Here is a 25,687-nt window from a genome sequence, read left to right on the forward strand (position 1 = left end):
CAATATGCAAAAGACTGAAAATGGACCACTTCTGTAAAGTATACACAAAATAAATTCAAAATGGATTAGAGACCTATATATGAGACCTGAAACCATAAAAATCCTAGACAAGAACATAGGCAGTAATGTCTCTGACACTGGCCACAGCAACTTCTTATTAAATATATCTCCTGAGGTAAGTGAAACAAAAACAAAAATAAACTATCAAAATAAAAATCTTTTGCACAGTGAAGGAAACAACAACAAAACTAAAAGGCAAGAGATATAATGGGAGAAGATATTTGCAAATGACATATCTGATAAAAGGTTAGTATCCAAAATATATATAAAGAAATGATATAAATCCATACCAGACAAAAAAACAAATAATCCAATTTACAAAGGAGCAGAAAACATGAACAAACATTTTTCCAAAGAAGGCATCCAGATGGTCAACAAACGCATGAAAAAATGCTCAACATCACTCTGCATCAGGGAAATACAAATCAAAACTACAATGAGATTTCACCTCACACCTGTCAGAACAGCTAAAATTAACAATACAGAAAACAACAGGTGTTGGCAAGGATACAGAAAAAGAGGAACCTTCTTGCACTGTTGGTGGGAATGCAAACTGGTGCAGGCATTCTGGAAAACAGTATGAAGGTTCCTCAAAAAGTTAAAAACAGGGGCACCTGGGTGGCTCAGTGGGCTAAAGCCTCTGCCTTCAGCTCAGGTCATGATCCCAGGGTCCTGGGATCAAGCCCTGCATTGGGCTCTCTGCTCAGCAGGAAGCCTGTTTCTTTCTCTCTCTCTGCCTGCCTCTCTGCCTACTTGTAATCTCTGTCTGTCAAATAAATAAAATCTTTAAAAAAATAAAAAAAGTTTAAAACAAAACTATCCTATGAAAGGATACATACACACCAATGTTTATGCAGCATTATTTACAATAAACAAATTATGGAAACAGAACAAGTGTCTATCAACTGATGAATGGATAAAGAAGAAGTGGTACATTTATACACAATGGACTATGACTCAGCCATCAAGAAGAATGAGATCTTGCCATTTACAATGACATGGGTGGAGCTAGAGAGTATAATGCTAAGGGAAATAAGTCACTCAGCAGAAAGACAAATATCATATGATTTCACATACATGTGGATTAAAGAAACAAGTGGGCAAAAGTGGGAAAAAAGAGAGGAAGAAATAAATTAACAAACAGATTCTTAATTACAGAGAACAAACTGATGTTTACCAGAGGGGAGGAGAATGGGAGGCGGGCTGAAAGAGGTGATGGGGATTAAGGCATGCACCTGCTGTGACGAGCACTGGGTGATGTATCAACAATTCTGCCGAATCACTATATAATCACTAAATAAAAAATAAAATAACAAAAGTTGAATAAGTCAGAGATCTAATGAACAGCCTGGTGTTTACAGTTAACAATACTATTGGATACTTGAAATTTGCTGAGAGAGTGGATCTGAAGTGTTCTCACCACAAAAAAAAAAAAAGTAACTGTGTAAGGTGGAATAAAAGTCATGAAAGGAATTCTGTGATGATAACTTATTCATCTATTTAATTTTAAGACAGCTAAACCTCAATTATCAAAAGCGAGTGTTAACAGTTAATAGGACTATCATTATAATCATTATTTGAATCTTCCTCCCATCTGTCAAAAAAAAAAAAGGTTTTTCTCAACTGAAAAATAGGAAATTATTCTTTGGAGCATATCCCTGTCCCTTTGAAATTTTTAATGATACTGTTCATAAATAATTAATTATTTAATTAATTAATTAAACTGGGATATAGGGATAGGAAGCTACGTAATCAAACTGAGGGAAGATTTTAAACCCAGATATTCAAAGCAAGCCATGTTTAATAGAACTTTCTAACAACAATTCCATTGGCTACAAGGCATTTGAAATGTGGCTCACATAACAGCAGAATTGATTTTTTAATTAAATGGAACTCAATTTTAATTTTAGTAGCCACATGTGACTAGTGACTACTGATTGGACAGTGCCATTTCAAACTATTAAAAATTTTGGGAGACAAACCATAAGAGACTCTTAATCTTACAAACAATCTGAGGATTGCTGGGGGGGAAGGGGAAGAGGGACAGGGTGACTGGGTTATGGGCATCAGAGAGGGTATGTGCTATGGTGAGTGCTGTGAATTGTGTAAGCTTGACGATTCACAGACCTATACCCCTGGGGCAACTAATACATTATGTGCTAATAAAAATAATTTTAAACCAAAATTTCACATAGAGCAAGCTTCCTATTTGATTTGATTTAGAAACTTTATGTACAGTTTAATATCTGAACCATTATCTTACACACATTACTAATTATACAGCCACTCATTGCTTCAAATTCTATTAACTCTTATATTTCACTTACTTGGCTTTAGACAATGGGGCTCTTGAGGAGCATTTAGTCCGTTGTTGGAGGAGATTTTTCAGTTCTTCTAGTTTTTGCACTTGCTTTACTACTTGTGCGATGCTTAAAGTGACTGTTTGGTCAGGAGTTGGACACTCTGCCTCTAAAAAGGTTTGATCTTTACTTATCTAAAATGGTAAGATTAGCCAGTTACTTAGGAAATACCCATTTTGTTCCTATACCTCAGAGAAATTTCATCATTTGTTTATTTCCTATATTTAAATAACTTTTATAATACTCTTATCTATAGCTATAATCAAATACTGCTATTTCATAAATATAATTTTGAGTAATTACCTAACAACAGAATTATAGATAAGTGTTGACTTACATGTCAAAACTCAAATCCAATCTTCGGTTTATTATTTTAATATATAAGAATTTTAAACAAGTTCCATAACAATTGAAACAGGATCATTTAAGGGTAATTCAAAATACTTACAAGAGAATTCTAAAGTAATTGCTTCCCCAAAATCCTAAGAATAGTCTTACTTAAGATAAATATGGAAAGACATTAATTTGCTCTCAAAAGTAATACCTTCTATTAACTCCCAGAAGTTAATATATAAAAATCTATGAAACTGGCCTTCCTTGGTCTGTTTGGGAAGAACTAAGACCCATTTGGGTGTCTCAAGACTTTTAGAATAGGCCAACCTACAGAATAATGAGGAATCAAGAGAATCAGTAAGATCCACAGAATAATATGATAGACCATAACTGATATTCTAAGTATTGACTCTGCTTAAACAAAGCTGAGCAAGATGAGTGCCTCCCAGCTTTTAAAAAAAAAAAAAAAAAAAAAGCACAATTAAAGAAACACAGAAACAGCCAATAATATGGAGACATAAACAAGCAGAGTAGCAAAAAAAAAAAAAAAAGATTTTTTTTTCTTTTTTAACAAAATGGCAGAGATTCACCCATGTATATATACACTGCCAACTTTAATGATGGGAGGGAAAGTGGAGAAGAAGAAGAAGAAGAAGAGGACAAAGAGAAGGAGGGAGAGGAGGAAAGGAGGAGGGGGAGGGAGAGGAGGAGGAAAAAGAAGAAGAAAGGAAAGAAAAAGAAGAAAGAAGAAAGGAGGAGGGGAAGGAGAAGGAAGAAGAAAAGAAAAGAAGAAGGAGAAGAAAGAGAGGAGGAGGAGTCATCGTCATCATCGTCATCAAGACGTAGCCTAAAACCTAGCAAAAAGAAATTCTAGCAATGGGATTTAAAACAGACTTCATTTAGTAATACCCACTTGTAATGGAATTAGGATATAATAGCAGGAAGTATATCCCGGGCAATGAACCAGAAGTCTGAAATTCAGGGATGCAGAACAGGTGGAAGGGAAATAGGAGATGTATGGAAACTCTATGGACAAAGGCATGATCCCAAAGAGGGGACATAATTTGGTGTATCAGATATATTGCCAATTCATTAATGGAGTTTAAAAGTGATGTAGCAATAGCCAGTTATCAATTTATTGCTTTTCATCTAAAAATCCATTCTTCATTGTTCTGCTAATAATAGTGGAACATTTCTCTCTTGACAGGTATCATGTTAACCCTTTAATAGAGGGTCCTAGACACTACAGAAAGAAGCAGCTTTATTCTTATGTCTGCCATCTTTCTCTGCTTAATCTGAGGACACTGCAAGGTATACCTAGTAAAGCTCAGCCCAGAAAGTTTCAACAGCCCCACCCCCATATGTATCTTCCTCACAAGGTCCCTAGCATGACTTCGCTTGGGCAGCTTCTCCCCGAATTTCTTAGCAAAATCTGCCAGTGTAGAACCTCCCTCTGGGAAACTTTCCAGCATACCACCCTTGTGGTATGCTAGAGGTACACTATCTCCCTGGAAGATGGCTTTTCCTAGCACCATAGCACCAATGTACTGCCATCATGGTCAGCTTCCCAGTAAATCCCAGTTCCACCAACATGGCACCCCAGCAAACTTCTCTGCCACTTTGTGGTGACAGCTGCTCCTTCTTCACAAGGTGTGGACATTAGTGGTCCACAAGGTGTGGACCTCCTGAGTTAGGGAGAGGGTTAGGGTAGGGCTGACATTTGTTCCTTCCTTAAGTGCTATGTTTCCATCCTATCAGTAGAGGCTGCTCTTTATATCCTCTATCCCTGTATCTTTTAGAGTTGTCTTTATTACTTTATAGGTATTCTCCTGTTATAATAATTCTTTATGTTAAACTTTCCCTATTCAGATTACTGTGTAGTTCTTGTCTTTTGATCCATCCCTACCCTGTATTTCTCATTAAGAATTCAATTTAAACGTAAGTACTTTCTGGGAGAAGAAATGATGTCACAGAACTAAAGGGATGTGGAAAAGGCGATGAGATTATAGGCTATAAGATTTCATCAAAGAGACATACTGGACACAGGTTCCAGCAGAACAACTCTGAAGCTCATAGGCTATATGCCTATCCTACATTTCTCTGCTATGGTTCACATACATTATGAAAGCTTTCACATGTATCTTGTTAATGCAACCTGATGACAAGCATATAAAACCTCACCAGCATGTACTAACAATAAAATGTGTCAGCAATAAGTATGAGATTATTCCACAATACTCAGATCTTAGTGTACATAATAATCCTCTAACAAATCCTATTAAAAAGGCAGATTCCTAACTTAAACACACAAGAAAACTTTAACTCAATAAGTCTGACTTGGAATTCTGAAATGTGCATTTGTAACAGGTATCTTGGGTGATATTTAAACATGATCCAACAAATATATTTTAAGAAGCACTCAACAAAAGGCAGAAGATAATACAAATACTTAGGCAATGTATCAGATACACCAAATTAAGTAACTATTCAAAAGAATTAATTATGGATCTAAAAACTGAAAAATTTAGATTCTAGATTAGGTATTTACTGAAGATTCCTCTTGGTGAACATGAATGTATAAATCAGGATTTCAGGAATACCAGAAATCACAATAACTGGCACTAAGGTGTAGATAGTAGATACAGAGAAAAATAGACATGCATGATAGCTATTTAGTTTATAAAATCAAAAGGACTCAGGAATGTACTGAATATTAGGAAATTGAGTTGTCAAGGTAAATCACCACACTTCTCATTTACCAAGCAGGATAAATACTACTGCCATTCACTAAAATAGGGAATACTGGAAGAGGTAAAAGTTTAAATGTAAAAAATTCTTGGTTTTACCAGTTAGAATGGCTAAAATTAACAGATCAGGAAATGAGAGGTGTTGGTGAGGATGCAGAGAAAGGGGAACCCTCCTACACTGTTGGTGGGAATGCAAGCTTGTGCAGCCACTCTGGAAAACAGTATGGAGGTTCCTCAAAAAGTTTAAAATAGAGCTACCATATGACCCAGCAATTGCACTACTGGGTGTTTACCCTAAAGATACAAATGTAATGATCCAAAGAGGCATGTGCACCTGAATGTTTATAGCAGCAATGTCCACAATAGCCAAACTATGGAAAGAACCTAGATGTCCATCAACAGATGAATGGATAATGAAGACTGAAAAAATAAACAAACAAACAAATAAATAAATAAATAGGATATGGTGTGTGTATACAATGGAATACTATGCAGCCATCAAAAGAAATGAAATCTTGCCATTTGCAATGACATGGATGGAACTAGAGGGTATTATGCTGAGCGGAATAAGTCAATCAGAGAAAGACAATTATCGTATGATCTCTCTGATATAAGGAATTTGAGAGGCATAGCAGGAGGTCCTGGGGGTAGGGAAGGTAAAAATGAAACAAGATGGGATTAGGAGGGAGAAAAACCATAAGAGACTCTTAATCTCACGAAACGAACTGAGGGTTGCTGGTGGGTGGAGGGAGTCAGGATAGTGTGGCTGAGTTATGGAAATTGGGGAGGGTATGTGCTATGGTGAGTGCCATGAAATGTGTAAGCCTGATGATTCACAGACCTGTACCCCTGGGGCAAATAATACATTATATGTTAATTTTAAAAAAATTCTTAGTTTTTATTCATTGGGTTTGAGGTGAAATAGTCCAGAGGAGTTCAGAAAACTGTTTTAAGCAAGAAGTGTCTATTTCTAAATTACCATTATAAAGGTAATTCTTAAATGGAAAAAAACTGGTTGAGGTTGCCTAGGGGGAGAAGTTTAGAGTAAAGGGGGAAAAAAGGAAGGCATAGAATGAAATCTCGAAGCACTCCAATATTTATTGTTTAGAAAAGGAAGGTGCTATAAAGGAAACAGCTAAGGAGGTAAAACAATGGCCAGGAAAGTGTAATTCACAAAATTCAAAGAAATAGTGTTTTTAAAATGAGGAAATGATCAACAATGTCAACTATGGCTGAGGTAAAGAAAACTGCATATTGAATTTAACAACATAAAAACTGCAGAGAGCCACACAGAATGTTTTCTTTGTTATGGAGAAAGAATCCAGTTGGGGTAGACTGAGAATACTTTGGAAGAAGAGTATATATAGTAAATTGATATCAAAAAAATTTAGCTCTGAACCTGTAAAGTATGACCCTAAGCTAAACTGTTAAAGTTTTTATAGAAATCCACAGACAACTCTAAATGTTTTGATAGCCTTAATTGGCTCTTTCAAGGACAGAATGCCCAGATTAACCTCCTCACTAAGTGCATATTTACCAGTTAACAATTTTTTTTATAAAGAACTCAACTAGTTTCATTGTTCTTAAACTATCTGCAAAGCTTTTCTCTCCTCTCTTTTTAAAAAAAATTTTTTAAAGATTTTATTTATTTGAGAGAGAGAGGAAGAACAAGGGGAGGAGCAGAGGGAGAGGGAGGAGAAGCAGACTCCCCACTGAATGGAGAGCCCCACATGGGGCTGGATCCTAGAACCCTGAGGTCCTGACCTAAGCAGAAGGCAGACACTTAACCAAGTGAGCCACCCAGGTGCCCCTTCTCTTCTCTCTTTTATAAATCTCGGGTTGTGCCTTTATCCCCAATAATATCTAATAATTATTTCCCTTGTAAGCAAATATGCATACAAAGTAGTTTTTTTAAAATTGGTTATGAACGGCAAAAGAGAAATAGGTCTATAACTGGAGGGAATGCTACATCAATTAGAGAGATGTGAGCATATGTAAAACCTGAAAGGAATGACACAATTGATTAGGAAAAGTTTAGTATATAAGAGAGAATGACTGATCAAATTTCTTAAGACCCAAAACAAGTAAGAGAATGAATCTTAAGTAGAAAGAAGAAAAATATCTGTTTAACGAGAGCAAAGGAAGATAGAATGAGCATGGATATAAAGAAATTTTTGTTTGGTAGCAAACTGAAGGAGTTCTAACCAGTGGCTTGCATTTCAAGCATTTTAAGTGACTGGCTGACAGTGAAAATGAAAATGGGACAGAGGGAGTGTGGGATTGAGATGATGGATGAAAAGGACTGAAATTCATTTTGGAAATGCAAAGGAATTGCAAGGCAGTATTTGGAATAATTATTATAACTGTGTCACTTTCTTCATCAGTGTTTCACAGCTAAGCTAAAGGCCCAAAGAGTAAATAACTGCATTTATTCAAGGCTAAATTTTTTAGGCTAGTGAAATGAAAAAAGCAAGAGATAAAGAAGAGTAGGAAGTTAAGAAATTCACTGTTATTAAGGACATATGTTCCAAGCTGAAAAGAAAAATGAGTAAAAAAGACTGAAGAAGGTTAAGGTATAAATGAACTAATGGTCTTGATAAAGTCAAAGAGTGGCCAGAATAGTATGTAAATAATAACTGATAAGATAAAAATATGTAGTTCAAGAATAAGTTGACTGAATTAGTGATTTTAAAATAAAGCAATTTGTTAATGATAAGGTCTAGAGTATCACTAGAAGTGAGGGCCAAAGGTAAAGAAAGAGATTAGTTCTGGGGAGATGGGGAGTCAAGGAACTGAGAGGCTAGGATTTGGGGTAGGTCTTCATATTGACAGGATTAGGTACAAAAAGAAGAAAGTGAGACAAATCCATGCATAAAACAGAATAAAAAGAAGTAACAAGATGAAAGAAAGAAGGCAGAAAACAAGCTGGATTATTCAAGTTGCAAAGTATACATTTTATAAGAAGGGAGAACAGTGGACTTCACCTCAACCCTACATCTCTGGAAAGATAATGACCCATCTATCATAGGCAAAGAAGAGCTACTAACACTCTTCCAATGTCAGCCATATCTATCCTAAAGCAAAATTCTACTCTGGAGCCAAAGGTAAAATAAGAGGGTGCTAGGAGACAGTTACAATTTCTATCTTTACTTCTTAATTTTATATCAGTTACAATTTCTATCTTTACTTCTTCATTTTATATCACAAATAAATGAACTTATTTAAAGTGCTTGGGATTCAGTGGTACTTAATTGGACTAAACCATAAGCACAACCAATGAAGAACAAGAATCATTCTATAAATCACTGAGGCTACCCTAGAATCATTCTGCTATATTAATAGCATAAATTCTTTCCCAAAATAGAATTAAAAACCCTTAAGATTAGAGACTACTAGCTTTCAAAATGGTCATAAAACATCTGAAAATCTAAAAAAAAATCATTAAAATAACATTAAGTTTAAAGAAAACCAAATATAATTTTTTAAGTAAATATATTATACATCCTTTTTTAAATACAGGAGAAATATTTAAGTTAAGTTGCTAAGTTTTCTCTTGTCATTCTTTTATGTAAATTAGTAAAAATGATAATTAAATTTCCATTATTTAATTTTAGGAGAAAGAATGTGTCAAAAAGAGCATTCCAGATACACGTAGGAATGTATATGTAATCACTGAGAAACATTTTGCTCTACCCATTTGTTCCTTCTCTACCTAAATTAAAAGATTATAAATAATGATTATTCAAAAATTTTTTATTTCAAATAGATTTTCAGATGAGACAAAATAATTTAATTTACAATTAAGAAATGTTATACTTACCTCTTCCATATGATTGACTTGTCGCTGAAACCACTTAAAAAAAAAAGAAAAAGAAATACTTATTGGCAAGCTATTCAAACATACGGGTAGACATGAGTGCATTTGTATGTGTATGTGTGTGTGAGTTATCTATGAAATATTCACCCTGAACCAACATCATTATCATTTAACCTAGGGTTCAGAATGGAGCTAATGCAATGTACAGCTCGAACATAACATTTATTTAAATATACATAGTAGCAAATTTGGGAGTTCTTTTTATTTCCTCAAAGCTTAGAAACCTCTTCCCCATTAATATGTATTACTGTACTAAATGTTAGTAGGCTTAAACTGCAATATAGTAAACATACCTTAAAAAGAGATTCCAAAATCTGGAAAATAAAGTTTTAATTAAAACATTTAAAAATAAGAATTCTTCACAGTGTATGATGTGATACCTCTATAATTCTCAACCAGAAAAATGCAAATTACAAATTACTAGAACTATAAATCTATAATCCAAAATCATAATTTTCATAATTACAGATGGTTTTTAGTATATCTTGCATAGATAACTCAATTCTAGAAAAATTTTCATCTCTATAGATCTATATTAGGATAGCCCAAAATAATTCACATATATGATTTCATATATTTTCTTAATATAGGTAAAGAAAAAAATTAGTAGTCCTCTTGGAAGATATTTTTTTCATATAACAGAGAGTATGGTAATAAAAAGCATTATCATAAGAACATTATCTCTTCAATATGACTTTGCTCTGATAACAGGCCTAAAAAAATCAAGCTATAAAATACTATACTATTACCTGATATTTTTAATGGAAAATGCAAAAAAATGGTTTGGGAGATTGTGACAAAAATTAAATATCCAAAATACCAACACTTAACACTTAGAAAATGTAATGTTAGAATGATTATGCTTGCCACACAAAATACAAGCCTATTCTATCACATCCAGGTAAAAGTCTTTAACCACTTTGTTGAAGAAAAATATTACTACATTCATTCAGGCAGTTTTAAAAAAAAGTTGCTCAACTAAAAAAATCAGGCTACTCTAAAATCTCTCTTCTGCCACACTAACTCTCAAGCAATAATTCAAAAATTGTGGTCCCACAGTCAGAAGCATCAGCATCACCTAAACAAAGATATTTGTTTGTGTAAATTTGTATAAAATTGTGTAAAAAAATGTAAATTATTTTTAAGATTTTATTTATTTATATGACAGAGACACAGCAAGAGAGGGACACCAGCAGGGCGAGTGGGAGAGGGAGAAGGCGGCTTCCCGCAGAGCCTGATGCGGGGCTGGATCCCAGGACCCTGGAATCATGACCTGAGCCAAAGGCAGGCACTTAATGACTGAGCCACCCAGGCACCACAGAAAATGTAAATTCTTAAGCCCGACCCCAGTCAAATGAATCAAAAGCTCTGGCAGTACGGTCAGCAATTTGTGTTTTAACTAGCCCTCCAACTGATTCTGTTGCATGCTAAATTTTGAGAATCCCTGTGCTAAGTCATAAGAAATCAGAAATCTAAGCAAAAAGGGCTGAGATCCTCAAGAAAACATACCAAAGTAAATAAATATCCAAGTCTGAAGGAAAATAATTTCAGCTACATAAGGATTTAGAAACTAATGTTCACTGAGGCATACTACCTTGGAATAAACTCATTCTTCCCACTATCAACAGAGATTCCAAGGTTCTCAAAACCTCTTTTCCTATCTCAGAAGATGATGAGAAACCATCATATATCCGTTCACCCATTCATTAGAGCCAGAGTTTATTTAAACCTTAAATAAACCATTTAAACCACTAAAAAATTGTTTAAACCACTGGAGAACAAAGGCTTTCTCAACTAGTGAGAAAAACATCAGTTCTAGTAATGTTGAATCCAGAACATTATTGGTAAAGTGGAAAATGAAAACTGATCAGAAGTGAGAAAATCAATTTTAGGCAAATACTAAATAGAAAGAGAAAATTCTATGAAAATGTGGAAGAATATATATGAAGTACCCCAGGAAAATATTAAACTTCCACCATTCTAATTTTAAAGATATTATCATGTAAGTGTGAAGCCAAAATAAAATTTATTTTTTTAATTTATTTATTATTTTTATTACTTTTTATGATTTTAAAATATTTTCAGAAATTCTAAGGTTCAGAAATGGTTTCACCACACATTCTAACCTAGCAAACAACAAAATTTATTCTTAGAAAAGTAAACACAAGAAAAATCTATAGGCAAGATAACCAGTAAAAAACCTATTCTTTTTGTTTCAACTTTTTCTTTAAATTCCAATTAGTTAGCATATAGGGTCGCATCAGTTTCAGGAGTAGAGTTTAATGATTCATCACTTACATATAACACCCGGTGCTCATCACAAGTGCCCTCCTTAATGCCCATCACCCATCTGTAATCCATCCCCTTGTCCACCTCCCCTCCAGCAACCGTGTTTATTCTCTATAGTTAAGAGTCTGTTTTAGGGTTTACCTCTTTTTTTTTTCCCCTATGTTCATCTGCTTCATTTCTTAAATTCCACGTATGAGTGAAATCATTTAGTGTTTGTCTTTCTGACTCACTTATTTCACTTAGCATAATGTACTCTAGTTCCATCCATGTTGTTGTAAATGGCAAATTTTCATTATTTTTTATGGCTGAGTAATATCCCATTGTGTATATATACCACAAGTTCTTCATCCATTCATCAGTCAATGGACATTTGGGCTCTTTCCATAATTTGGCTACTAATGATAATGCTGCTGTAATATAAACATCAGAGTGCATGTCTCCCCCCTTCAAATTAATTTTTTTTTAATTCTTTGAATAAATACCTAGTAGAGCAATTGCTAGATCATAGGGTAGTTCTATTTTTAACTTTTTGAGGAACTTCCATGTTATTTTCCAGAGTGGCTGGCCCGTCTGCCCTCCCACCAACAATGTAGAAGTGTTCCTCTTTCTTTGCATCCTCCCCAACATCTGTTGTTTCTTGTATTGTTAATTTTAGCCATTTTGACAAATGTGAGGTGACATCTAATTATAGTTCTAATTTGTATTTCCCTGATGATAAGTGATATTGAGCATCTTTTCATGTGTCTGTTAGCCACCTGAGTAAATACCCTATTCTTAAAAAAAATAGTGGCTAATGGGGCTGGCACTCAATGCTGCTATCATAAAAAGCTTCCTAAGGAGAAAATGGCATGGTATTTTTTAAAGTGAAGTAATAATCTGTAACTAAAATTCCAGATAGGCATATGGTATCACTGAAGCCAAGAGAAGTCCTGAAGGACTGGCAGCTTTTGCCTGGCTTCATGAAGCTCAAAATTCTCTCAAGGCAAAAAGAAACAAAACCAAACCAAAACAAAAGAACAACAACAACAAAAAACAAACAAACAAACAAACAAATAAGTGGAGGCCATTCCGCACCATTGAAAGGCAAATAAACAAACCACAGCTCCTTGGAGATGTGGCAAATAATACACATGTCAACAGTACAGAAGAAAAAGCTGAGTAGAAAGTTACTTTGGAAAAAAAGGATTTTGAAAAGATCCCATATATAAGGGGGAATCCTAATAAGCCATGCATTTGCCCAAGCCAGGACTCATGCTTAGAAAATATCTGAGTAGACACTAAACTCTCACATTTGGTTTATCTTTAGCTCAGAGCAAGCAGAAAATGAAAGCTAATTCAAGATTTGTAAACAGCCCGGCTAAACTCTGAAGGAGTGCCCCAACACAAAGCCAATCTTGAAGGAACAGGAAATAATTTTTTCTCCTTTTCCTTTTTTTTCTTCTTGTGGCTCAACGCATTTAAGGAAATCTTTTCAAATCCATCAACTAACCATAAACAATAGGAACAGAGGCCTGAGAGACAAAATATTTAATCAAGGAATACAGACTTTCAAAATAGCTTACACTTCTGGTTTCCAACCCAGCATGCAGAGAGCCTGGATTAGTCAGTCACTCTGCCCTAACAAGAAAAGCTGAATGAACTGAAAATGAACAACTGTTCTTGTATCTATCACAGAATTGAGATGACTGAGCAAATCACATCACCAAAAATTAAAAAGACAAACAGATGATCCTGAGAAGCAGAAATTATCAGAGCAGAAATCCATGAGAAAAAACCTCCACAGGAACTAGCAGTGAGATAAGAAAACCCAAGCTCGGGGTGCCTGGGTGGCTCAGTGGGTTAAGCCTCTGCCTTCAGCTCAGGTCATGATCTCAGGGTCCTGGGATTCAGCCCCGCATCAGGCTCTCTGCTAAGCAGAGAGCCTGCTTCCTCCTCTCTCTCTGCTTGCCTCTCTGCCTATTTGTGATCTCTCTCTCTGTCCAATAAATAAATAAAATATTTTAAAAAGAAAAAAAAAGAAAACCCAAGCTGTAAATGAACTGCTGGAAGCCCAGCATGGACAAGTTCAAGAGTTAAAAACTTCAGTGGGAAAAAGGTTTGAGGAGTTTTTTTAAAAACTAAGCATACTCTTTTTGTTTTTTTAAAGATTTATTTATTTGACAGATAGAGAGAGATCATAAGTAGGCAGAGAGGCAGGCAGAAACAGAGAGAGGGGCAAGGAGTCTCCCCGCTGAGCAGAGACCCTGATGTGGGGCTCAATCCCAGGGTTCTGGGATCATGACATGAGCTGAAGGCAGAGGCCTTAACCCACTGAGCCACCCAGGCGCCCCTAAGCATACTCTAACCATAATACCTAGCAATCTTTGGTGTTTAACCAAATGAGTGGACAAAATTTATGTCCAGTCAGTGAAGCACCTACCTTCAGCTCAGGTCATGATCCCAGGGTCCTGAATGGAGCCCACATAGGGCTCCTTGCTCAGCAGAGAGCCTGCTTCTCCCTCTCTTTCTGTCTGCCACTCTGCCTACTTGTGCTCTCTATCCCTCTACCAAATACATAAAATTTAAAAAAAAAAAAAAAAGACAGAGAGAAAAGAAAATGTATGTCCATACAAAAACCTGCACACACAAGTTTACAGAAGCTTTATTCATAATTACTAAAACTTGGAAGCAAAGAAGGTGTCATTCAGTAAGTGAATGGATAAACAAATTGTGGTACAATACAATAAATCACTCTGCACCAAATAAATAAATAAATAAATAAATAAATAAATAAAGCTGGCAATCCATGAAAAGACATGAAGGAATCTTAAACGCATATTACTAAGTCAAAGAAGCCAATCCTAAAAAGACTATACACTGTATGATTCCAACTATATGACATTCTGGAAAAGGAAAACGAAAGACATAAAGCTATCAAGGGTTTGATAAGGAAAAGAAGATGAATATGTGGAGCACAAGGGGTTTTTAAGGCTGTGAAACCATTCTGTATGATACTATAATTGTATCATTTTACATTAGTTAAAACCCATAGAATGTACAACACCAAGAGAAAGCCTTATGTAAACTATGGACCTTGGGTGATGATGATGTGTAGTATAACTTCATAGATCTTACAAAGATACTACTCTGGTGCATGATGTTGTTAATAGAGGAGGCCCATGCATGCATAGGAATAGCAGGTATATGGAAACTCTCTGTACTATATGCAATTTGGCTGAGAACATAAAATTGCTCTAAAAATGAAGTCTATTTGGGGGCACCTGGGTGGCGCAGTGGGTTAAAGCCTCTGCCTTCTGCTCAGGTCACAATCCCAGGGTCCTGGGGTCAAGCCCCACATCAGGCTCTCTGCTCAGTAGGGAGCCTGCTTCCCTTCCTATCTCTCTGCCTGCCTCTCTGCCTACTTGTGATCTCTATCAAATAAATAAATATCTTTAAAAAATTAAAAATAAAAATAAAGTCTATTTAAAAAATAATAGCTTAGAAAAGTCACTGAACAAAAATAACAAAATTTACAGAGGGGGAAATCTGATACCCAGAGTTACCACATAAAATACTCAAGATATCTTGTTTTCAACAAAAAATTATGAAGCAAGCACTCAATGAAACAAGAAATTGTGACTTATTTGAAGGAAAAAATAAACAGATACTGTCCCTAAGGAAGCTTATATGCTGGACTTAGTAGACAAAAACTTAGTTTACTGTCTTAAATACACTCAGTGAACTAAAGGAAATCATGGACAAGAATTAAAGGAAACAAAATATAGTATTTTAACAAATATAAAGAAAGATACATAAATTAAAAAAGAAACCAAATTCTACAAATGGAAACTTAAATAACTGGACAAAAGGAACTATAACTGAAATGAAAATTTTACTAGAGGGTTTTGACAGCAGCAAGCAAAAGAATCAGTCAATTTAAAGACCGACCAATTGAAATGATCCAGTCTGAGGAGAAGAAAGAGCAATGAATGAAAAAAAGGACAGAGCCTAACAGAATTATGGGATATCATCAAGCATATCAATATAGACATTATAATACTCCCAAAGAAAAGGGGGGAGAGGAAGAATAAGGAAATAATTACTGAATACTTCCCAAATTTGAGAAAAGATATAAGGATTTATATGTCAAATTCCTAGTAGAATAAATGAATAAGATTCATATGAAGACATATTATAATAAAACTGTTGAAAGCCAAACACAAATATAGAATCTTGAAAGCAGCAAGAGAGAAGTAATATGTATAAAAGTTCTTCAATAACAATAACCACTTATTTTTCTCCTCAGAGACTATGGATCCTAGAAGGTAATGTGGTGGCATATTTAAAATGCAATTAATAAAAAACAGCAAATGCCAAGTATTACATATCTGGAAAAACTATCCTTCAAAAATGAAGGAAACTTAAGAAAAAAAAGCCATAATTAAATGTAAGAAAATTATGAGTAAAAATATGTAAATATGACAGCATATTGGAGGGAATATAAAGAACAAAAAGTTTTTTTAGACTGTGTTTGAACTTAAATAACTGGCAACTTAATAGAGACTGCTATATGCTTAAGATGTTATATATGAACTTCATGGTAACCACAAACCCAAAATCTATAAAAGATACAAAAAAGTAAAGAGAAAGAAGCCAAATATAACAATATAGAAAATCCTCCATCCCAAAGAAGGAGAGCAAAAGAAGAACTACTACAAAATCACCATAAAATTAACAAAATGACAATAAGTACATACTATCAATAACTACTTTAAATGTAAATGGCCTAATTTCTTAGACATAGGGTGACATAATGAATCAAAAAATGTAAGAATCATCTACATGCTGCCTTAAAAGAGACTCAATGCAGACCCAAAGATACATACAATCTGAAAGTGAAGGAATGGAAAAATACTGACCCTTACAAATGGAAGAAAAAAAAAAAGCCAAGTAACAATATCTATATCAATAAGTAATACTTTTAAACAACAACTAAAAAATGACAAAGAAAGGCATTACGTAACAATAAAGGGATCAATACCACAAGAGAATAGAACAATTGTAAACATCTATGCATCCAGTATTAGAGCAACTAAATACAAAAAGCAAATATAAACAGACATAAAGGGAGAAACTGATTATAATACAATAATAGTAGGAGAATTTAACATTTCACTTACATCAGTAGGAAGATCATTCAGACAGAAAATTAATAAGGCAATAAAAGTCTCTGAATGACACATTAGACCAAATAGACATAACACATATATATTGAACATTCCATCCAAAAGAACAGAATCTATATTCTTCTCAAGGGCACATGGAACATTCTCCAGAATAGATCATATGTTAGGCACAAAACAAGTCTCAATAAATTTAAAAACTGAAATAAATGCATCTTTTTGAACCACAATGATATATAACTAAAAGTCAGAAGAAAAAAATGAAAAAATACAAACACACAGAGGCTAAACAACATGCTACTAAACAACTAAAGGGTCAATGAAGAAATCAAAGAAAAAAACTGAAAAATACATGGAGACAAATGAAAACACACTGTCTAAAATCTTTGAGACACAGCAAAAGCAGTTTTAAGAGGGAGATATATAGCAACAGCTCAAGAAATATGAAAAAGTTCAAACAAGCAACCTAACCATATGCCTAAATGAACCAGAAAAAGAACAAAGCCCAAGGTGAATAGAAGCAAGAAAAACTAATAAAGATCAGAAGATAAATAAATAACAAGGCTTTTAAAAATGTAAAAGATCAATGAATGAAACCAAGAGCTGCTTCTTTAAAAAGATAAACAAAATTGATAACCTTTAGCCAGACTCCTCAGAGGGAAGAAAAAAAAAAAAACCTCAAATAAATAAAATCAGAAACAAAAGAGAAGAATCATCACCACAGAAATACAACAGAAAATAAGAGAATACTATGAAAAATTGTGTATCAGCAAACTGGACATTCTAATAGAAATGGATAAAATCCTAGATATATTCTGTAAGGGCCTATTTAGCCAGAGCGATTCCATCTGGTTAAACAGTAAAACTTAACCTGACCCTACCCACCCCCCAGCCCCCTCACACACACCCCTGCCCCCGGCGCCACCACGGAAACTTACTTAAAAGCAAGTCCAGGAAACCAGTAAATTATGGTCAACCAGTCCCCGATAACAGAGCCCAAATACAAGGGCGGGTCAGGTCAGGTGGATATAACAGAGCCCGAATTCAGGGATGAGTCGGGCCAGTTGGAGACATCCAGTCAGTGGGGCATGCATACTGTCTCCCTAGCTACCAAGGAGTGTGGGCCCTGCCTTTTGGGCACCAATCCTGACCAAGGTGATAGGCTAGGTGAAATAGCTACTATGGGGCGAATTGTAATTCAATCAGGCACCTGTGTGTGACCTAGCATGACTGTGCAGGTTTCTCTGTGTGTTGCAATCTCATTGGCCACCTGTGTGTGGCCAGGCTCAACCACATGGCCTTTGCTCTATAAAAATTAGTCAGTAAGGCAGAGAGGGGTCGCCCTCTCTGTAAGAGGCGGCCCAGAACTGTCAGTTTGATTCTCGATGCTTTGCGCAAAATAAAGCTTTGCTTGACTTTCGCTTTGTATCAGTCTCGCTCCTTTGATCACGGACCTATCATTAGGGGACCTTTCAATACAGTCTTCCAAAATTGAATCAGAAAGAGACAGAAAATCTGAAGACCAATTACTAGTAATGAAATTGAACTGGTAATCTAAAAACTGCCAAAAAATAAAAGTCCAGGACCAGATGGATTCATAGACAAATTCTAACAACATTTAAAGAAGGGTTAATACCTATCTCAAACTATTCTAAAGAATCAGGAACAAAAGGAAAGTTTCCAAATTCGTTCTACAAGGCCAGCATTGCCCTAATACCAAAATCAGAGAAAGACAATACAAAAACAAAACAAAACTAAACTAAAACTAAAGGCCAATATCACAGATGGACATAGATGCAAAAATCTTCAACAAAATACAGGCAAGCCACATTCAACAATACATTAAAAGAATCATTCACCACGATCAAGAGGGATTTATTCTGGGGTGCCTGGGTGGCTCAGTTGGTTAAGTATCTGACTTCATCTCAGGTCATGATCACAGGCTCCTGGGATCAAGCCCAGTGTCAGGCTCCTTACACAACAGGGAGTCTATTTGTCTCTCTCCACCTGTCCCTCCCCCACTCAGGCATGCTTTGTCTCTCAAATAAATAAAACCTTAAAAAAAAAAAAAGAGGATTTATTCTGGGGATGCAAGCATAGATTTAATATTCACAAATTAATGTGATGTAGGATTAAAATCCACATGATCGTCTCAATAAACATTTGACAAAATTCAACATCCATTCGTGATAAAAATTTTTTAAAAAGTGGGTTTAGCAGAAACACATCAACATAACAAAGGCCATATAAGAGAAAACATAAGCTAACATACCCAATGGGGAAAAAAATAGAGTTTTTCCCCTAAGATCAGGAACAAGACAGCATGTCTACTTTCACCACTATTATTCAACATAGTACTGGAAGTCCTAGCTACAGAAATCAGGCAAAAAAATATATATATATAAATCATCCATATTGTTCAGGAAGAAATTAAACTGTTGTTATTTCAAATGGCATAATGCTATACATAGGAAACCCTCAACTATTAGAACTATTAGAAATAATAAATAAATTATTATTAACACTGCAGAATACAAAATTAATAATCAGAAATCTGTTGCATTTTATACACTAATAAGAAAGCAGCAGAAGAAGAAATTAAGAGAATTCTATTTATAATTACACCAAAAAAATTAAATACCTAAGAATAAATGTAACAAAGGTGGTGAAAGACCTTTACTCTAAAAACCATAAAACACTGACAAAAGAAATGAGGAGGAGGACACAAATAAATGGAAAGATATTCCATGCTCATGGATTGAAAGAATTAATACTGTTAAAATGTCCATACTACCCAAGGCAATCTAGGTTTAATGCAATCTCTATCAAAATAACAATAGCATTTTCACAGAACTAGAACAATCCTAAAATTTGTATAGAACCATCAAAGACCCATATAGCCAAAACAATCTTGAAAAAGATAAAGTTGAGGTAGCAGAAATCCAGATTTTAAGATAATACTATAAAGCTATAGTAATGAAAACAGTATGGCACTGGTACAAAAATAGACTCATAGAGCAATAGAACAAAGTAGAAAATCCAGAAATAAACCCATGCTCATACAGTCAATTAATCTACAACAAAGAAGACAAAAATATACAATGGAGAAAAGACACTCTCTTCAATAAATGGTGCTAGGAAAACTGGACAGCTATATGCAAAAGGATGAAACTGGGCCAATTTTCTATACCATACACAAAAATAAATTAAAAATGGATTAGATACCTAAATGTGAGACCTGAAACCATAAAGATCCTAGAAGGGAACACAGACACTGTGGTTTTGTTTTGTATTGTTTTGTTTTTGACACTGACCATAGCAACATTTTTGTAGATAGGCCTCTTAGAAAAAGAGAAACAAAAGCAAAATTAACTATTAAGAATACATCAAAATAAAAAGCTTTTGCATAGCAAATGAACCATCAACAAAACAAAAAAGCAATCTACTGAATGGGAGAAGATATTTGCAAATGATTATCTTATTAGGGGTTAACATCCAAAATATACAAAGAACTACATAACTCAAAACCAATAAATAAATAAATAAATAAAAATAAAGGCAGGCATGACAGAGGAACACTACCAAAAAAAGCAAAATGGCAGTCTTATACCTAAACATGTTAATTATTACATTAAATGCATATGATCAAAACACTTCAATTAAAGGCATATATCATCAGACTGAAAATTTAAAAAAAATTGTCTATAAGAAACACATTTTAAATACAAAGAGATAAACAGGTTATGTGGAAGAAATACCATGACAACTCTATCATAAGGTAACTGCATCAGTATCAAACAAAGCAGACTACAGAATAAGAAATATTATTATAGACATATGAAATACCATTTCATAATAAACAAATGGTTGGTTCATCTGAAAGGCATAATAAATTATTGGATTCAACCTGCCATGTTTTGCTTAGGATTTTTACACCTTTTAACAAGTAAAATTACACTGTAATTTACCTTTATTTCAGTGTCTACATAAGCTTTGGATACAAGAATATGTTAGCTTCTAATAACAATATTATCTCAGTTTGGGTTCCCCCAAAAGCAGATACTGAGACAAGAGCTGTGTGCAAGCAGTTTGTAAGGCAATCCCAAAAAATGTGGGAAGAGAGTGGAGAAATCAAAGAATGGTGTGTATAGACCATAAACATGAGTTGTTATTAGGAGCAACTGAGGCTCAATCTTATGAGGGACCATTTTAGAGCACTGTAAATACACTTCATAAATGTCCACAAAGGATACTTACTCATCAATTCTGGGAATATTAACTCTGCAGCAATTCCAGCCTGCCAGTCAGGCAAAAACACACAATGTACCTCAGCTAGAAGCTAGCATGAATTTTTGAACTTGGATAAGACAGCTGTTTGAAGTCCAATGGAACTATTACTGTACCTCTAGTAAACAATACCACCCCTGTAGGATCATAGTCTCCAATACCATAGTATCTCGACTTGCAGGGACTGGAAATAAATATTGCCAAATATTTGGCAATATTTGGATCATTGGGAGTGATGAGAAGAGAAGGCAAATCTACTTGATTCCTGGACCTGTATAACTCCAGTAACTGGGAACATAGCACCACAGTTGGTTCGACACGTATACCACCTCTTTCAGGACAACACCCTACCCCCTTCATGTGGTATTATTATTGAGTTGAGCTTAAGGAGTATTATATATTCCTGGTGAACCAAAACTGTGATCATTGTATGGAGGTTCATCTCTAATTTTATTTGCCTTAATTCTAATTTGTCTAACCATAGGCTATGCTAGCTTTAAATTGCGTAGTTGTTCATCCTTTTACTTTCCTTTGTTTTTTAAATTTTTATTATATTTTTTCTAGTCACCATGCAGTGCATTATATCCCCAGAACTTATTTATCATATACTGGAAACTTGTACCTGTTGATCATCATCACCCATTTCTCCCACCTCTTACCACCACCACCTTTGGCTACCACTTAGCATAAAACACTCTAAGTTCATCCATATTGTCACAAATGGCAAGATACCATTCTTTTTATACCTTAATAATATTCCTGTGTGTGTGTGTGTGTGTGCACGTGCGCACACGTATACACATACCACATCTTCTTTATCCATTCATCTATTAATGTATACTTGGGTTGCTTCCATCTTAGCTATTATAAATAATGCTGCAATTAACATGGGGGTATATATATTTTTTTGAGTTACAGTTTTTGTTTCAAACTTAAACAAGTTAAATTAGTAAACGAAAAAGAAAAAACAACTGTTCAACTTACTCATCAACACAGAATTTAACGTATGCCTTATACTAAGTCTTGGACAAAAATGATGCTAAGCGGTGGGGGGTGGGCAGGTAGTTCAAAAGAAATCACAAAATCTTTTTAGTACATTCGTTTTCATAGTGATATAAAAGAGGAAATTCTTAAATGATGTTGGAAGTATTATAAGATTGAACAAAAGAGTAAATGTAGTGATGTTAAGAGTTAGAATTCTAACTGTGGGAAGAAGGACATATACATATGAAATAAAGGAAAGTAAGAATAAGACCTGTGGTGAGAGACTGGAACTAAAGGTGTCTGTGAGGACTCCCGATTTCTAAATATGTCTATTTATGTATATATGCATGTATATGTGCACTCTATTTGTAAATAAGAATATAAATATATGAACTGTGCATATGTATATGTGTGCATACTATACACATTTCCTAGTTTTGTCTGCTGATACAGCATAAAAGTATTCATTCCAGGATCACTGATTAACTGTCAGATCTTGGTTTCTAATACCATTCCTCATTAAAGAAACAAGACTTTATCAGCAAGATAGTGAATATGATGCCTGAAACACTCCTTCCAGTAGAAAAACAGGGATTTAACATCAAACAAGCCAAATGCTCTGAGAAATCCCAAAACCAGTAAGTTTCCTATATCTTAAGCAAGGACAAAACCAACCACATCAAAGTCCACCAAAAAATAAATTAATAAATAAATAAAATTTTGATACTCTCAACATTAACTTGTCAGAGCCTCTCCTTATACTCACACTGCAGCACAACTGGGAAGAAATCCTCAACTCTTGTTTTCCCCTTGGGGATGGAAAGGAGTGGAACACACATCCAACATTCGGACATTTAGGGCGAGAGGTTGCCCAAGGGGCTAGCTTCCCTCTTGCCTCTATACAAGTGCTGACCTCAAAAGGATGCCAGCCAGATTGAGAATCTCTGAGAACTAAGACTAGAGTACACAAAGAAATAGGGTTTGCAGTACCAAAAACAGACACTGGGTGGAGCTCCTGTACTGATATTTAAAGCAGCACCAGAAAGGCACTAGGGGGAGTACCTGAGTAGAAACCTACAAGCCAGGGTGCCTGGGTGGCTCTGAGGGTTAAGTCTCTTCCTTGTCCTGCGATCGAGTCCCGCATCGGGCTCCTTGCTCCGCAGGGAGACTGCTTCTCCCTCTGACTCTGCCTTCCACTCTGTCTGCCTGTGCTTGCTCTCACTCTCTCTCTCTCACACAAAAATAAATAAATAAAATCTTTAAAAAAAAAAAAAGTCTCTTCCTTCCACTCAGGTCATGATCTCAGGTCATGATCTCAGGGTCGTGGAATCGAGGCCCACATCAGGCTCTCTGCTCAGCAGGGAGCCTGCTTCTCCCTCTCTGCCTGCTTGTGGTTTCTGTCAAATAAATAAATAAAATTTAAAAAAAAAAAAAGAAAGAAAAGGAAAAAGAAACCTACAAGCCTCTTCTAATAGATTACATACACAAGCCCAGAGGAACACTTACTCAAAAAAAGGCTTAAGAGGTCTCCAGAGGTCTCCAGAAACTAGGCAGACTGAATGGAGCAAACCCTCCCTATAGGAAATCAGACCATAAAATCTAGAAGAGTTAGCTGATGCTTCAGACACCAGATCTGAACAAAAAAAGTAACAAGACATACAAAGGAAAAGGGGAACCACAGCACATTTAAAAGAAAAGATTAAATCTCCAGAAACTAAAGAAGCAGAAATATACAAATTCACAAAAAAATTCAAAACTGTCATCATAAGGATACTTAATGATACTTAATGAGCTAAGAGATAACAAACAACCAAAGGAAATCAGAAAAATAGTACATGAGCATGAAAATATTGAGAAAAAAAATAAAACTATGAAGAAAAACCACACAGAAATTCTGGAACTAAAGAATATGATAACTGAATTGAAAAAAAAAAAATCCATTACAGGAACTCAAGAATAAACTTGACCAGGTAAAAGAAAGGATCAGCAAACCAGAAGATATAAAGACTTTCAAAATAATCAAGGTAGAAAAGAAAAAGAAAAAAGAAGAAGAAGCGATCCTAAAGGACATATGGGATACCGTGGGACAAAATAAAATATGTATTAAGGGAATTGAAGAAGGAAGAAAAAACCAAGGGGTGTGGAATTTACTTAAAGAAATAATGACTGAAAATTTCCCAAATCTGAGGAGAAAAACAGACATACAAATTCAAATAACTTGAAGAACTCTAACTAGGAAAATATCTGAAGGTACTACCCTGAGATCAAACTGGCAAAAGTCACAGAGAATCTTGTCAACAACAAGAGAAATACAACTCATTACATAAAAGAAAGTTCTCATCAGATCATCAGCAGATTTCTATCCATTAAGATTATGGGCTACAAAGAAACAGGATGATATAGTCAATGCACTGAAAGAAAAACTGCCAAACACTGTATCTGGCAAAACTGCCCTTCAAATATGAAGGATAAATGAAGATTTTCCAAAAATCTGAATGGAATTAATCACTACTAGATCCTCCTTACAAGAAATCCTGAAGGGAGTCCTAAAAGTCCAAAAAGTTAAAGAGAAAAAACAATAAACATCAACACAAAACCATATGAAAATATAAAATTCCCTGGTAAAGATAAATATATCAACAAATATCCTATAGTATTATAAATAAGTGAACAAATCACTTATAAATCTGGCACAGAAATTCTGTAAGATGAAAACTAACTATAAATTTAAATTAATGTCCATGCGATGTAAAAAGAGGTAATTTACGTCACAAGTAACATAAAATAGAAGAGGAAAGGATGTAAGTAGAGTTTTTTCCCCCAAAGATTTTATTTATTTATTTATTTGACATACAGAGAGCAAAAAGAGGGAGAGCAGAAAAGGGAGAAGGCAGCTCCCCACCAAGCTGGGAGCCTGATATGGGGCTTGATCCCAGGACCCTAGTATCATTACCTGAGCCAAAGGCAGACACTTAACGACTGAGCCACCCAGGTGCCCCAATAGTCAGTTTTTATAGGCAACTGAAGTTATCAGTTTAAAATAGATTGCTATAATGTTAATAAGTTTTATATAATTGCAATGATAACCACAAAGGGAATATCTATAGAATATACACAAAGGGAAATGAGAAGGGAATCAAAATATGTCATTTTAAAAAACAGAAACAAAAACAAAACAAAACAAACAAAAAACCACAAAAGATACCAAAAAGAAAAAGAAACAAAAACTTCAAAACAGAAAACATTAACAAAATGGCAATAGTAAGCCCTTCCTACCAGTAATTACAATAAATGTAAATGGATTAAACACACCAACAAAAAGACACAGACTGAATTCATTATTTTTCTTAAATATAATAAAAATATCCAACTATACACTGCCTATAACAAGCTCTCTTTAAATCTTAGGACTCAAAGAGGCTCAAAGTAAAAGTACAGAAGAAGACATTCCAAAGGGAAAGGAAAGCCAGGGTGGCCATTCTGGACAAAATAGAGATTAAGAGAAAACTATCAAAAAAAGAAAAAGAATACTATGTAATGATAAAAGGGTCAATTCACTAGGAAGATATAACAATTATAAATATACAT

General features: G+C 34.8%; 1 protein-coding gene across 1 annotated transcript in view; it reads right to left on the reverse strand.

Annotated features, from left to right (window-relative positions):
* CCDC7 (coiled-coil domain containing 7) overlaps nt 1-25,687 on the reverse strand; it is a 467,373-nt gene that overhangs the window by 412,106 nt on the left and 29,580 nt on the right. The window contains exons 6-8 of the mRNA XM_045069128.1: nt 9,671-9,691; nt 9,321-9,353; nt 2,388-2,554 (exon numbers count right to left, since the gene is read on the reverse strand). Of these exons, the coding sequence (XP_044925063.1) occupies nt 2,388-2,554; nt 9,321-9,353; nt 9,671-9,691 (221 nt within the window). The remainder of the gene's footprint in view (nt 1-2,387; nt 2,555-9,320; nt 9,354-9,670; nt 9,692-25,687) is intronic.

Source organism: Mustela putorius, unplaced genomic scaffold (assembly GCF_011764305.1).
Source record: "Mustela putorius furo isolate JIRA1106 unplaced genomic scaffold, ASM1176430v1.1 tig00003913_pilon_pilon_pilon, whole genome shotgun sequence".
Classification (NCBI taxonomy): Eukaryota; Metazoa; Chordata; class Mammalia; order Carnivora; family Mustelidae; genus Mustela; species Mustela putorius.